The sequence below is a fragment of the Anopheles aquasalis genome, chromosome 2, assembly GCF_943734665.1.
Source record: "Anopheles aquasalis chromosome 2, idAnoAquaMG_Q_19, whole genome shotgun sequence".
Taxonomy (NCBI): domain Eukaryota; kingdom Metazoa; phylum Arthropoda; class Insecta; order Diptera; family Culicidae; genus Anopheles; species Anopheles aquasalis.
Window position 1 is genome coordinate 8,670,001 of NC_064877.1, and position 15,000 is coordinate 8,685,000.

The 15,000-nt window shown below is 51.5% G+C and overlaps 4 protein-coding genes across 5 annotated transcripts in view; 2 read left to right on the forward strand and 2 right to left on the reverse strand.

Moving 5' to 3' along the window:
• Positions 1-7,761, reverse strand: part of LOC126571499 (uncharacterized) — a 12,983-nt gene extending 5,222 nt beyond the window's left edge. The window contains exon 1 of the mRNA XM_050230048.1: positions 7,568-7,761. Coding sequence (XP_050086005.1) covers positions 7,568-7,601 — 34 coding nt within the window. The 5' untranslated portion in view covers positions 7,602-7,761. The remainder of the gene's footprint in view (positions 1-7,567) is intronic.
• A 1,915-nt stretch (positions 7,762-9,676) lies between these two features.
• Positions 9,677-10,771, forward strand: LOC126571504 (MKI67 FHA domain-interacting nucleolar phosphoprotein-like). The gene is made up of 2 exons (XM_050230067.1): positions 9,677-9,797; positions 9,863-10,771. Exons 1-2 carry the CDS (start codon positions 9,753-9,755, stop codon positions 10,742-10,744), a joined length of 927 nt encoding a protein of 308 aa, XP_050086024.1. The 5' UTR covers positions 9,677-9,752; the 3' UTR covers positions 10,745-10,771.
• Positions 10,759-15,000, reverse strand: part of LOC126571500 (molybdenum cofactor synthesis protein cinnamon) — a 4,274-nt gene continuing 32 nt past the window's right edge. The window contains exons 1-6 of one of the 2 annotated variants that reach the window (XM_050230049.1): positions 14,941-15,000; positions 12,952-13,005; positions 12,732-12,862; positions 11,559-12,661; positions 11,153-11,492; positions 10,759-11,061 (exon numbers count right to left, since the gene is read on the reverse strand). The exon at positions 14,941-15,000 is cut by the window's right edge and continues 32 nt beyond it. In XM_050230049.1, coding sequence (XP_050086006.1) covers positions 10,816-11,061; positions 11,153-11,492; positions 11,559-12,661; positions 12,732-12,862; positions 12,952-12,970 — 1,839 coding nt within the window. In that variant the 5' untranslated portion in view covers positions 12,971-13,005; positions 14,941-15,000 and the 3' untranslated portion in view covers positions 10,759-10,815. Of the gene's footprint in view, positions 11,062-11,152; positions 11,493-11,558; positions 12,662-12,731; positions 12,863-12,951; positions 13,054-14,940 lie in introns of those variants that run through there. The other variant, XM_050230050.1, reaches the window with a different exon arrangement.
• LOC126571503 (beta-1,3-glucan-binding protein-like) overlaps positions 13,783-15,000 on the forward strand; it is a 1,362-nt gene continuing 144 nt past the window's right edge. Inside the window, exons 1-2 of the mRNA XM_050230065.1 lie at positions 13,783-14,032; positions 14,106-15,000. The exon at positions 14,106-15,000 is cut by the window's right edge and continues 144 nt beyond it. Coding sequence (XP_050086022.1) covers positions 13,817-14,032; positions 14,106-15,000 — 1,111 coding nt within the window. The 5' untranslated portion in view covers positions 13,783-13,816. The remainder of the gene's footprint in view (positions 14,033-14,105) is intronic.

Sequence of the window (15,000 nt, forward strand, 5' to 3'; positions counted from 1 at the left end):
CTCAAAACAAAACCGTTATAACCGGCAACCGCGAGGGCGGGCGCGAGTGCAGTCACCGACGCACTAAGCCGACAAGCGCATTCCAGCGCATTCCAGCCCATTCCAGCGCGTCATCTTTAACGCGTTCTCAATTCCGACCAGCCTGCCAGCTAGCCAGCCGGCCGGCATCACGATTAGAAGGTCGAATGGAGCTTAAATCGTCCCGTTAGGTCATCAGAAAACTCCGAAAACCGGTTTGCTCCCGGTTCGAAGTGACACAGCGTCGGCAAGCGGACGTCGGCTGCACAATGGTCCAATAATGCCTTCCTACAGATCGCACAAACGAGCAATGAGAGTGAAAGGAAGGGTGAGATAGACCAAACAACAAATTGAAGATCGAGCTATGGAGCATTCCATGATAGAGGCCGCCAGGCAGCCTAGCACATTCCAGCAAAGCGATGGAAACCAGGAAGACAATGCCGGGCATGGAATGGTGATGATGATGATGATGATGATGGGCCATCGAAATTTTATCTCAAAATGGTTCGAACAGCAAAGATGCCGCTTTCGTCCCCTACTGACGCATTAGCTGGCGTCTTTACCGAAAACTAATATGATGGCCACACAATGTGGCCAGTTTGGGGCTCACGGCCACAACCAAAAGTGGCCAAGTGACAAAGCACGTTGCCCGCGCGCCACCCACTTCGGAACAAACATCGATTACCAATAAGGGCTAAACACTCGATCGTCGTCGGTTCGGGGATCAAATGGAAAAGACAGGAAACGAACAACTAGCAGCTAGAAAGAGTGAGCCCACACCGGAGAGAAGAAAGAAAAGGAAAGCAAAAGCAAAAGTGTTTGGCCGTGTCAAGGTGAACGCTAAAAGGTCTTGTGGCCTCACCGGACCCGGACTGTGATTGGGGCCAGCACGCGCAGCTTCCGTAAGAAAAGACCTCCCCCCAGCCGATCGGACGATGTTCGTTCGTTCGTTTGGTCATCTCGCGATCAAAGTTAATTCCCATTTTCCGCGTGAAATATTGAGGTTGAGTGCCAGCCTCCGGGGGAGCTAGGGGAAAACATTGTATGCTAATTGATCTTGACCAAATGGGGCGAAAATGGGTTATGGTTCGTCCATTTTTTTTTTTGATTCCCTTTTTGTTATGCACCATTTTTGGGACCATGTTGGACGTTGGATCTCTCTCTCTCTCTCTCTCTCTCTCTCCCCGCAATTTGTGGTGAAAGAACTGAATAAGATACTGGAAAAGGGCGTCAGACGTTATTTCCTTAACCATTTCCTTTGTTCCATTGGAATTCCCTTCGTCAAATAAACATTTTACACACGCCCCTCGGGAGGGGTGTGAGATTTGAGAACAACATTTACAGAAGATGCGTTCGCTGCACTGAACCATCTCAAACCGAACCGTTCCTCATGGAATGGCATTCAACCAAACCAACCCAACCAGAAGACTCATTTCACTCGGCGCAAACGACGAACCCATCCATTCCACCAATTTCGCTTTCGTTTCGTTCCGTTTGTGTAATCGCGTTGCGCGTTGCGCGTTCCGCTTGTTCCGCAGCGCAGCCGCAGCAACCGACGGGGACAGTGACGGGGACCAGAAGCAGGGGTGTTGCAATTGTCTGGCCGATCCGCCAGAAAGTGTGGTTTGCCCTTTCGGTTTGTTCGTTCGCTCACTCACTCCCCAGATACATATTTGCATATTTGCATAGCTTTTAAGCCGTTGGCTTATGCCGTTCGCTTGTAGCCATCACTCACAGAGCAGGATGAGGAGGAGGAAAAACAACAACAACAACAACAGTATCGTATTGTTTCACCATTTATCACTGCCCGCAAGAGGTAGTTGGCTGGCGGACAATGGCGGACAGTGTGCACCTATGGGCACCAGTTCCACCATCATGATAGTGATGATGATGATGATGATGATGATGATGAGTCAGCTGTAAGTTTTGGCCACCTCAGGGAAATTCGAATCCGTATCGAGTCAACTTCGGAAGCAGCTCGTGCGCTGTGGTAGTGCACCGATTGCACAACCTTCCTCCCAACGGATTATGGCCGTGGCCACGGCCAAACCGAGCACCGATGACCGATAATGATACGGTACTGGTGCGAGAGTGGCCGTTATGCATCACGATTGAACGCCGAAGAGGAAAGTGCTCAAACCGACGGAACGGAAGGGTCCGGGGGAAAGAAAACAACAACAGTAAGAGCACCGTGCCGGAACAACCTCGCATCTAACGTCACCGGCAGCAGCAGCAGCAGCAGCAGGTTGTTGTCCTGATCGCAAATGGCTTCGATCATCAAACTCCCTTTGCAATGGGCGAAGAGGAGGGCAATTAGGCGGTTGTCGTGTGGGATTGGCCGCAACTCCCCCAATGATACAGAGTTTTCAATTACCACTCCGACGCTTCCTCCGCTGGCAAAAGGGATCGCACATCTTGAGCCAAGGCGCCATCGCATCGCGTAACGATCGATCCATCCGATCCGGCCATGCTCCAGGCCCATCTATCGTCCCCACACGGAGCCCTGTAGTTAACGATCCGATCAAAACTCATAAAACAGGAGAAAGAAAATGGACGCCGGGTGTTTGTGGCGCCTCGGAAAGTGGTCCAGACCACTCAAGACCCTAGTGGCGCTAGTGCGTCGTCGTCGTCGCCGTCGTCCCGCATCAGATATCCGTTCACTTCCGCTGTGCTGCTTCCGCCTTTCCAACCAACCTGCTCCCTGGCGCATGGTGATGCACCGCGACATGATCCATGGCCATGTGTTTTGCCACGTGAGGCCAATTAAAAGGTACGCATTCGCGATTGCGCCATAGCGCGAGGCGCTAACAGGAGAAAAATATGAAACAAAACCGAACCCTGCAGACGATCGCAGACGGGGCGCCATACCTTCCGGCCACACACAATTTAATGCTCTTTTAATCGGACCATCGGGGCGCCACGCGACACGAAACGAAAGTGACGTGCGTGGCGTGAACCACGCGTGGTGTCCGACGACGACGACGACTTGCGGTCCATCTAATGGTGAGGATGATGAATGCTTCCTTCCTTCCTGATCGCCACCACCGATCACCCGGGTGTGTGGGGTTATCGGGAACGAAAGTGAAAATACCGGCACGGCCGGTGAAGTGATTGAATGGCCACCCGGAGTATATCACTTCCCGGTACATAGACGCGCACCATGTTCCGGCACTTGCGACCTACCCTCGAGCACTTCTTAATCGATCGATCAACCGCAAAAACCGTTCGCGGTCTGGGATGGTCAATCGGTCTGTAACAACACAACACCGGCACACCAACATGCACAAACACTGACACATTGGTCATCGAGAGCGAGAAAAGAAGTGTAGTGGAGTGCCTCTATCGTTCATTAGCTTTTATGGTGAGGTGCGCGAGATGAAAGCGAAAACCGGTGGCCGGCCAGATCCTCGGTCCCATCATCACCATCTTGGCGCTTTGGATGCGCATCCCTTGGTTCGAGGGTAAGGTTGCGGCGCTTTATCTAATCAATTAATCAGCGCGAAATCTACCGTCCCCCCATTATCGTGTCGTGCGCGTGTGTACTTCGGGAGTTCGATGAGCTGCCGGAAATGCACCCACTTATACACACCCCAAAGCCAAGTGACCGACCGGTGGTGCCGGATATGGAGAGCTTCACCTTCGGAGCGTCTTTTCTCCGGACAAAGATGGACCGAACTCGCGGGTGAAATGCGGTGCGCGAATGAATCAATAAAGAGCGGTGGAAAGTAATGAATTATTCCCCTGACGGCAGGCGAGCTTCCATTTTTGGGGCGGTGGCCAACCGGGCGGCCATGATTAAGGATCATTTATTTATGATTTTGCTTTGATAGGAACGCGAACGGGGCGTCTGGGGGGGGAGCAGCGTAACAGTGAGGCGATAACGATGATTCGCGCTTTGATGCGCTAACTCGACAACAACAAGCGCAGACTCTGCCATCCAGCGTTTAATGTGATGTAGTTCAACGTGCGATCTTCGCGCGGTCACTATCAAACGGTGCGACAGCGACGGCTCCGAACACGGACGCGCTCTGTTCACAAAGCTAATCACCTTACATTAAGCGACATCAAGCGCTCGACAAATGGCTCTGATCCCGGGGGCCTCGGTGAGGTCTGCAGTGATGAACTGGCAGTCCGGCATAACCGGCTTATGGGCCGGTGAGGCAAAATGAGGCCACGCGGACCACGCTGTGGCTCCAGACGTCCGCCGCAACTTCCGCCGCATCGAAACCGATGCTCCATTGTGCGAACAATCGCCGTGTTATGTGGTGCTGATGATGATGAAGTTAACCAGCAGATTAGCTTCCGTTTTTCCAATTTGTCACTCGCTCGCTCCCGGCTCGATAACGTTCAGTGAAATAACAACGGATCTTCGATTTGTGGTCTTTGCAGAGAATGAAAAACTGTACGATCGGATTGTGACTCACACTCCAGTGTGACCAGTGCTGTTGAATATTCATACCGGAACGGATCCAGTTCATGAGAGGCAGTACAACTCTTCAGAAGTACACCGCAAGTGTCCGAGCGACTAGGCATGGGGAAGCTGTCGGAACTGATGCTGCATTTTCCGGCCATAAAACCACTTTATCGCTTTATTAGAAGCGCCAGACGATAGCGAGGCCGCGAGTATCGCAAGTGTTCGCCCATAAAGCTCTGGTTATTGTAGACGATTCAATCATTGACCTGGTGTTCGCTTTGGGATAGTGTGCAGTTGGTCAAAATTATTTATTGACGCATCTTTGAAGTCGAATAACCACATGGCGCTACATGATTTACAGCCTTCGAACATCGCTCACCACTTCATATGCCACAGCCGCCAAAAACTTCGCGCGGGATGAGTCGCAAAAATTTGCAAACTTTAAATCAAAAGTTGACCAACACCCGGTGAGGGGGTTGTCCCATTTTTTGATTCGCGCCCGTTTTATTGGCCCTCAGAAGTGTCTCCGAGAAGTGTTACCGAGAACCAGCGTGCCATCATCCACTTTTGGCTCGGTCATAATATTGTTGGAATCATAACGAAACATCTTAAAATGCTCGCTCTGCAAGGGACAGACAGAACTGGGCTAAAGAGATTCGACCGGCCTGTTTTCTCACGGTGTCCCCCGGTACCGCTCTCAAGGATGGCACCGATTTGGATGAAGCTCCGCCGTCCATTGTTGCCCAGCCAGTTGGTGTGGTATGCGCGGGTATATAGGACGGCCAGTAGTGCACTGGACCTCACACGGTGTGCCACACGCCGGCACGGTATGTCGACGATCGCAGAAGAATCCGTTAAAGAATGAGTCCAACGTACGGATCCGGGATTCACCGTTTATTCGTCGTCATCGTGGCACGGATCTCCGGTCGTCGCTTCGGTGACATGGTTTTTTGGTGAGCTTTATGTCTCTCATCATCTGTCCACGCCACTCGGGGGGGAGTAATAAATATGCAAATCAGGCTTAACTGCCCGTGACACAACATCGCGGTGAACGCGGTAATGAGCGCGAGTCTCGATCACGTGACCTTCGATCGGTTCCGAGATAAATCATGGACTCTGTAATCAGTCCCAGGGTCGACCTTTGTCCAAAGAAACGTTGTGCATGTGCTACTGTGGCCGAATAAAACGGAGTTTAAGATAATTTATTAATTAAACCTTAAGCCCTGGCCCCGGAAAGACCCTTGTCGCTTGGCCATTTGGGCATGAATTCCCCACCGGGGGGGAAAGTTAATGCATATTCCGACCCATCTTCCGGTGCCAGGCCGCTTAACTGCCTCTCTTTACGCAAACTACTCCAAAAAGGTGTGTAGCGGGTAACATAACCTCTTAATTGGACCGCAAAATTCTGGCATCCAAGGCGGTCCAAGTAGCATGGGAACTACCTGGAGGTCCACGAGTCAATTATTTGCAAATCAGATGCGGCATACCGGCAAGAGACATTTCATGAAGAAAGACAAAAAATACCATTTCCTTCACCCCTGTTCACTTCGCTTCGGGTTTTGTCTCGCAGAAACGTAACACTCCGGAAACTGTCATTCGGGCGGGGGCTGAATTCCGGCTCCAAAGTGGCGGCTTCCACCCTGGTGGTGGCGACTTGGAGACGCATGATGCAACGGTGCGCCACCCCTTGTCACGCCATGCTCATGCAAAAAGGGTAACAGCGCAACAAGCGTGTCCCGAACCCGGACACAACATAAAACCCAGTCCCAAGCAAACTCGATCTGCAGCAGCAGCAACAGCAGCAGCTGGCCCGGATGCACGCACCAATGGACGGACAGCCAACCATATGGAGCTCGCGCACTTCGGTGAAGGTGAGCGCGAAAGTTTCAAATGCACCACCACCACCACCACCACCGATCCTCCCTGGCCACCACAGTTCCGAGAGGCGGGCGCAAAAGGTGTGTGACCCACTTTGCGTTCCGAGGACGTGTGAGTGCGTGTGGGATATCTCCGGGGTTCGTCACGTTCCCGGCAGCAGTGGCCTTACGGGCAGTGGTGGTTTGCCTTTCTTCGCTGATTGTGTCAGGCCAGCAACAGCAGCACGAGGGGTGGCATTACGCAAGCTCTCCTCGCTCACGGTATATTGGTTCGGTTCGGGAATGAATCATCCTCTGAGCGAGGCGCTTCTTGCGCAAATGCTGCGCCATCGTGCTGCGCCTGATTCAGCACTGGCCGGTAGCGTTGGTATGGTTAAGGATTGCAAAATCACTCCAGGGCCAGGATATTCCAGCGCTCGTCAGCTGCAGAGCTGCGTTGTGGCAATCGGTTACGAGTCGAATGGGAATTCCCAAAGGTGATCCGGACAGATGGCAGATCATCAACAGAAAGCCTCCCCACGGTGATTGGGACATTGCCCATCTACTGTGTTGAAGGTGATCTGATCTTGAGTATTCGCTCAAATGCAACGAGGCGCACACGCGAGGCGTCAGCGAGCCGGATCGCAACCTGCATCCACCCGCAACCCGGTTCCAGCGGCGTGGAACCCAGCCGCTGAGCCCGAAACAATGCACAATCGTTTGGGATCTTGTGCCGTTGGAGAGCATGAGGAAATTTAAATATAATCGCCCACCGAAAAACCGAAAGGGTTATTGCGCCGCGTATGAGCTCCAAATGCTCCTCCGCCAAAGGGGGCTAGTACTCTCTTTTGCACTTTTACTCCCGATGCCGGATGTCGCCGGATGGTGATGGTGGTGATGGAGAGGTACCTTTCGGTTTCGAGGGCGAAATTTTATTGAGCGAAACGGAAACGCACGCAGGGAAGTGAACTCCGCGTGCGAATCTCTACGTGAAGGGACTGTCTGTCTCGATTTCATTTTGATCTGATCGCATCATCACCATCATAAACCTTTTGGAAGATCTGGCCGAGTCTACATCCGCCTTTTTCCATATTCCATCCTGATGGTGGTTATAACGATCCTTTTTGGCTGACAATTGAATCGATTAGATGGAGATGGAGTCTTTTCGGAAGACCCAACTATACGACCATGATGACTAGTCCTGTGGACCACGAATATCGACGAGATCGCTAGTGGAATAGCTACTTATGCTACTAATTATCTACAAAAACATATCTACCTGCGAGGGAAACGGTTGTCCAGTTCGTTTGCATACTGGCAGCTGGCTACCGTCGCTGGTTTATCGTCCGGCTCCTGAAGACCAACCGGACGCACGGCTCGATAACGGATACGATACGACGATGGCCACCGATGGTTTGGCGCTTTTTCGCTCGCTGCGGTTCGGTACTTTCCTGTCTGGTCGACCGACTTTTTTGTTTTCGTCACTTCTTCTGCTGCTGTTGCTGCTGCTGCTTTCCACTCGAAATGGACACACGCTAAGTTGTAGTTGTTGACATCTTTTTCACCCCCTTCCCCTAAAAAGGTACCGTGGGGTGCCGATCCGAGTGGTTCCGGAAATGCCGAATGGTGACGGTGTGATTGCGGTTTACTTAGCGAAACTCGCAACCTTACGTAAGAAACACTCCTTTTGCCCTCTCACTTGCAACCGACCTCTTCGAGGGGCACCGCTTTCTGCTCGATCTTTCACTGACTGATTATTTTCCGCCACACTTCCTCCTTGCACTTTAGCGCACAACGATCACGCTGCGACACACTGATTGCAACTAGACGCTTCTGTGGGAACGAACGACAAAGCGAGAAGAATGCTTTAGTAAGGGACGACGCGAAATGCACACTCCCCTAAACACAACTCCAATAGTTCACGACAACGTTTCTTAATTAATAAGCGGTACGGATGATCCAGATTAACCTAAAAAAACGGGCGCTAAAGGTTGCGCCAATCGTAGATAACGATCCTGCCATTGATTATTCATCATTTGATCCGAAGTCGGCGTGGCGATCGCTACTGAACAACCGGAAAAAACCTCAAAAATTAAATAAAAAAATAACAATCAACCCCAACACACACTTATGCACAAACGGACACTTCCGGTTTTGCTGATCCCAGGCAGATGGCGATCTCAAGACCTGGGCTCCTTCAAACCGAAGACTTTCGTTTTCGTCTGGCAAGAGCGTCGGCGCCAGAGTTGGATTGAGCCGGTCGCCGCCGCGAGAGCTACTGGTAACTGATGTTAGTGCCACAGCTACTGGTGCTGCAGCAGCAAAACATCAGACATCAACGACTCACGAACGAGAGGGCAAGGCACTCTCTGTACGCACCGCGGCCACCAGCACCGGACGATGAACACTAACGAGAGGCCGCGCATGCCGCATTACACAATGCATAATTTCTTTTCTATTTATGGTTTTATGGTTTGCTCGGTGCACATACACGGTGGCACGGGAGCCTGTAATTGGGGCCGGCCTCGATGCTTTGGTTACTTAACCACGAGGCCCGATCACAGCTGACCTCACAGCCACTATACACAACGCAACACTTTGTCTTCAAAGCCGCGTGGGGAAAAAAAACTAACCCAAAGATGTGAACTCGAGTCGATCCCGGGATCGAGACGAGTTGTAGGTGAAACCGACGACTGCTAGCTGCTCACGTGCGCACGCCTTTCCCAGGGAGACGTCCGTTGCGCATCACGTTCCGATCGGATCTGCGTGGCCGAGTGGGCTCGGTCTGGTGTCTGGCTCGGGACAAACTGTTTTCTTTCGCTCTTTCTTTTCTGCCCCACCTTTCTTTCTTGGCCATTTCTTCGCTGCGTTCGGTGTGGTCGAAAAAAGAAATGGAGAGGGGAAAAGGTGGTAAACAGCGGGAGCGGGAGAACAGACCGCGCTTTTGCTTTCGATCGTGCACCACGTGTGAGCATGGTCGGGACCAACAGGGCGGGTGGATGCGAACCGAATTTTCTTGGCTAGAAGAGAGAAAAGACGCGCTCCCGTTAATCTCGGTAGATGGAAATAGAGAGTAAAAGCAACAAAACCGCAGTTCATCTTAACGCGGCAAGACCTTTACTCACGAGCAACGAATTGCTGTTTTTAATGTTTCGCATGTAATATTTTGTTTTCGATTGAATCTGATGCGACTGCGTGTAGTTTTATGAGCACTCTTTCAATCCAGGTATTCCAAAAATATCTAAATGAAATCCGTTAAGCTTGATCAAAATCAAAACAAATCTTTTGATCGAAAGAGCCATTTTCGTCAAAAGATTTGGCGCAGTGTGGAAACACTCTAATGAACTGGCAGCGTACTGTCAAGTGTGCAGCCAAAACGTCACAAGCTGCACGTGCGATTTGTGTACGTCGGTGGCCGCTCAAAACTCGTGAAAATCGGACTCAGCGACCACGAAGCGCACAAAATGGGTGAAATCAAAAAGGCCGGCAAAAAAGGACCGCTCTCCAGTGTAAGTTAATGATCGCCCTTCTTTCCATCGCATCTATTTAACCCTCCTGTTCGTGATGGTTGCAGGCGGATCCCCCGATCATCAAGCCACAGACCGAGGAACGCGGCGTGGTGATGGTGAAGAACCTTCCGCGTGGATTCTACGAGCGCGAGCTACGCCAGCTGTTCTCCCAGTTCGGCGATGTGTTGCGCGTATATGTGGCCCGTTCTAAACGTACGCTCCGGTGTAAAGGATTTGCCTACGTCGAGTTCCCGCTGCGTGATGTGGCCGTGATTGCCGCGAGCGCGCTCAACAACTACATGATGTTCGGACAGGTACTGAAGACGGTGGTGCTACCCCGGCGGCACCACGTAATGCTGAGCACCTCGCTGCAAGCGTTCGACGATCAGGGTAGACTGACCACCAAGTACATGCTGTGGCTGAAGCGTCAAGCGGCCCTCGCAAACGGCGTCATTCCGGATTCGACTCTGCAAGCGCGTGCTGCCCGGAAGCTGGCTAAGTTGAAACAGGCACAGGGTCTCGTGGCGGAGTCATCGTCCGAGTTGGCTAAGCACTACGCAAAGACAGTGGCACTGCTGGAGAAGGATTCGGTGCTGGCGGAAAACCGTAAGCGTCCGGCGAAACCGAAGGCGAAGGAGGTTAATGCAACACAAAAAGATAAAAAACCGGAAGCACATCAAGAAGATGAGGACGATGAGGATGATGATGATGATGAATCGTTCACTGCACTGAAGCCTGATGACTGGGACGTTCCGGCACCGGTGGTAGCCCCGCTCAACCCGGAACAGAAGAAAGCTACGATCGAGGCCGCTAAGCGTGCGAAGAAGAATTTGAAACCTCAGGAGCCGACTCAGAAAAAGCTGAAAAAGGTAGATAAAGTAATCAAGAAGAGCCCAGCGAAAAAGGTCAAGGCGACCATCAAGCGCGGAAAGAATAAAGTAGCCTAACGGGCGTCTGTTGGTTATACTCTATATAAATGCTATTTATTTCTATCAAAGAAAACAAAAGATTTCCGTCGTTAGTGGTAATGGGAAACGAAATCCGATCGTATAATGTACGCCTTGACCAGAGTGCCAGCATTGATCGATGTGCGGTCTCTTGTTCTCGCCGGGAGTTCAATCAGCGCATCAGCATCGATGGTGCTCTTTAGGCGGCTGCTTAACTGATTGCCGGTAACATTTGCCAGCAGTTTACCCTTCCTGGAGCGTATCGTCGCTCGGGCAAACTCTGGACGTGGATCCAGTTCGTTGATGGAATCCAACAGCTGAAAAGAAGATGAATACGAATACGAATGAGAAATGAAGCAAATACGAATGAGACATAATGTTATGCTAGTGTTGAGCGCAGACGTTTACCTCAACATCGATCATGGGCAGACAACATTTGGCGATCTGCGGTGCCGTCTCGTTGATCGTACAGAGATACCAGCGTAACGCAGGCAGAGCGAACAGATGGAACGTTACGAATGCAGACACGGGATTGCCCGGTAAACCGAAGAACTTGGTCATTGGACTACTGGCGTAGGTGCACGGTTTACCGGGCTTAACATTAACTCGACCGAATACTATATCATAGCCGAGATCCGCCAGCACGGGCTTAACGAAATCCTTGTCACCCATCGATACACCACCGGTGCAGATGATAACATGCATCGAGCCCGTCAAGGAACTGATGGCATTCTTCAATGAGTCGAAACTGTGAACATTGTGCAAGAGTGTTAATTAGAACCTCACGAGGGCAACTGCAACTAACGAAACTTACTCATCTTTCACGACTTGCTGACGAATCTCGCACTGATCTTCGGTGAAACCGAACTGACGGATCAGTGCGACCAGCATGGTGGTGTTGGAATCGTAAATCTTTCCCTCAAACGATCCTCCGTCCGGGTTAGCATCATACGGGTGAAGTAGCTCATCACCGGTCGAAAGAATGGCCACCTTCAACTTCAACACTGACACCTGCTCCCCGATGGACGCCAACATAGCGCGTTGAGTTGCATCAAGCGGGAAACGATAGCGAAAGACTTCCTCTGCCATCCGCAGATCACTGCCGATTGCGCGAACATCAAGCGATGGTTCCGGATCGGTCGACACTTGGATCATTTTCTCGTAATCATTTTCTCGCGAGATCACCTTAGTGTCTTCAATCTGGATGATGGCATCGGCGTGTTCGGGCAGGGGTGCACCCGTGTTGATTTTGTAACACTCGTCGATTGTAAAGTTGGAGCGCACGATCTCATCACCCGCTGCAATGTAGCCGATGACTTTCTTCATTCCTTTGCCACCGATCGACTTCAGTGCATAACCATCCTTGATCGATGCTCGGAATGGTGGAATATTAACTCGGCTAATCTGTGGCTTGGCTGCTTCGATCAAAGGCAACGTTGCCAGGATCTTCTGCAATGCTTCGTCGACACTGATCATGGGGTACGGCGAGTTACGGTCATCGTCCGTTCCCTTGCCGGTGGCGTGTGGACAAACGTGTTCCCGTTTGATATTGCTCGGACCCTGCTGTACCTCCCGGTGCGTTTCACGTACGCGATCAATGTCACCGTCACTCAGCAGATTCAGTACATGCGGCAGTACGTCTACGATCGACTCGTAGCACTCTTGTACGGCCTTTTTGCTGCCCGGCAGATTCACGATCAGTGTGCGATCCCGGATTCCGCATACGGCTCGCGAGAGGACTGCAAACTTGGTTTTCTCCAAGCTGCGCAGCGTCATGGCGAGCGAAAGCTGCGGTGCCTCTTTCGTGATAACGGCACGAGTGGCCTCGGGTGTTACATCACGTGGCGCAAATCCCGTTCCGCCGGTAGTGAAAACGGCACGCACCTTCAGCACATCACACGCGTAGAGCAATGATTTCTGAAAGTAACAGAAGAGGAACAGCGCAAGTTAGAGAGGGCAGCATGCATCAGTCGCACCGGGAACCTACCTCGATCAGTTCTCGCTCATCCGGAATCAGCAGATAGTTCACGGCTTCGGTCTTGAGCGTTTCTTTAATCAGGCCAACCAGCAGGGGCCCACTGGTGTCCGTTGCTTCGCCAGCGGAGCAACTATCGCTTACTACCGGTGTGAATGTAGAAGGAATAAACGGATAATAAATACCACATAAAATATAAAGAATAACACTGAATGCAAGTTCGAATACTTACTGGTGATCACATAAAACATGCTGAAGATTGTGCAGCACACCTAGGATCTTTGATCTAGATTTCGAGAAGGAAGAGGATGATCTCGTTAAACGGGCGCGGGGTGGTTTTGTTTTGATCGCGCCGAGAAGTCTCCAAAGTTTCAAACAGCGTTTAGGCGCACAAGTCGAAATTCTCCACGATGAAAAACCCGTTGACACAGAACATTTTCTCGCTCCTGTTAAGGCTTAACAGGAGCGCGCCCCATACAAAATCTCTCCTGTTAAGCCTTAACAGGAGCGAGAAAATGTTCTGTGTCAACGGGGAAGGATAAATTTTGGGAGAGTCCTTTTCAGGTTTTAGGTATAAGTCAGGGATACACGATACACGATGGATACAGTTTGCCAGACTTTCTTTTTCATGTAATGGAATGGCAAAGTCCCTTATCAGTGGAGCACACACGCTACATGTGGTCCATAGTATGTCGTTTGAAATCCTCCGATAAGAGATTTTGTCTGCGACGCTCATAAAGACGCTATAAAAGCCTTATCATCCACCCCCCGGACGTTATCGATTCGATTAGAACTCTCGATTTAAATTTCACTGTATCGTGCACCCCGCAAAGCTACCCCCAAAACAGTCAAAATAGGCCGCAATCGTCATAGGACTGATAACTTTGACCCCATGGGCTGTTGGTCACGCTTTCCTGGGTGCAATAAACCTCCAAGGATTACGATAAGATACTCCGCATTGTCGGTGCTGATCACTATCGAACAGCAGGGATTAAAGAACTCTGTAAACCAGTTTTGGGTTCTATATAAAGTACCTTCTCACTGGTGCTATTCGAGTCAGTATTTCGCATCCGACACTGCAGCCACGCGGCAGCAACATGAAGCGCTTTTTTGTATCGTTCGTAGTCCTGGTGGTGGCCACCATTGCGACGGTGGCTGAGATTAGTCCCAAGTGCGCGGTCTCCGTAACTACGGCTAGTGGATCGCAGGCTCGCCCCGGCCCGTACTGCTCCGGAGAGCTGATCTTTGAGGATAACTTCAACTTTTTGGATTTTGAAAAATGGGAGCACGAGAACACCATGAGTGGCGGTGGGGTAAGTATCGAACGATCACGTGTCGTATCGTATCGTGGGCACTAAATTTCGCGTGCACGTTTTCTCTTTCAAGAACTGGGAGTTTCAACGGTATCTAAACCACCGATCGAATTCGTACTGCGAGAATGGCATCTTCTACATTCGCCCAACCCTGTTGGCCGATGAAACCGGTGAAGCGTTCCTGAGCAGCGGAATTCTTAACATTCACGGTGGACAACCGGCGGACCAGTGTACCAGCCCGATATTCTGGGGCTGCGAACGGCAAGGCACCCCAACAAACTACATCAACCCGATCAAGAGTGCCCGGGTGCGTTCGGTGGAATCGTTCAACTTCAAGTACGGTACGCTGGAAGTGCGTGCCCGCATGCCCACCGGTGACTGGCTGTGGCCTGCCGTTTGGTTGTTGCCCAAGCGCCAAGTGTACGGTATGTGGCCAGCTTCCGGAGAGATCGATCTGCTGGAATCGCGAGGCAACGTTGATTATCGCGACGCCAACGGTGTGCACATCGGAACGGAGCAGTTCGGCTCTACGCTACACTTCGGCCCGAGCACAACACTAAACGGTTGGGAGACGACGGTCGCGTACAAGAACACTCCGGCTGGACAGGGCTGGAACACGGGTTTCCACAACTATCAGCTCACCTGGACACCGGATTACATTCGTTTCTCGGTTGATGGTCAGCTCGTGCGACAGATCGACGCCGGCACCGGTTTCTGGGATCGTGGTAACTTTGGCAACATCGCACCGGGCACTGAGAATCCCTGGATTCACGGTACGCGCATGGCACCGTTCGATCAGGAGTTCTACATCATCATGAATCTGGCGGTCGGAGGCACGAATGGATACTTCCCGGATGTGCCCCCGGCAACCAACGCTAACCGCGGCAAACCGTGGGCCAACAACTCACCGTCGGCGGCACGTGACTTCTGGCAGGGACGCAACTCGTGGCTGCCAACCTGGCGGATGA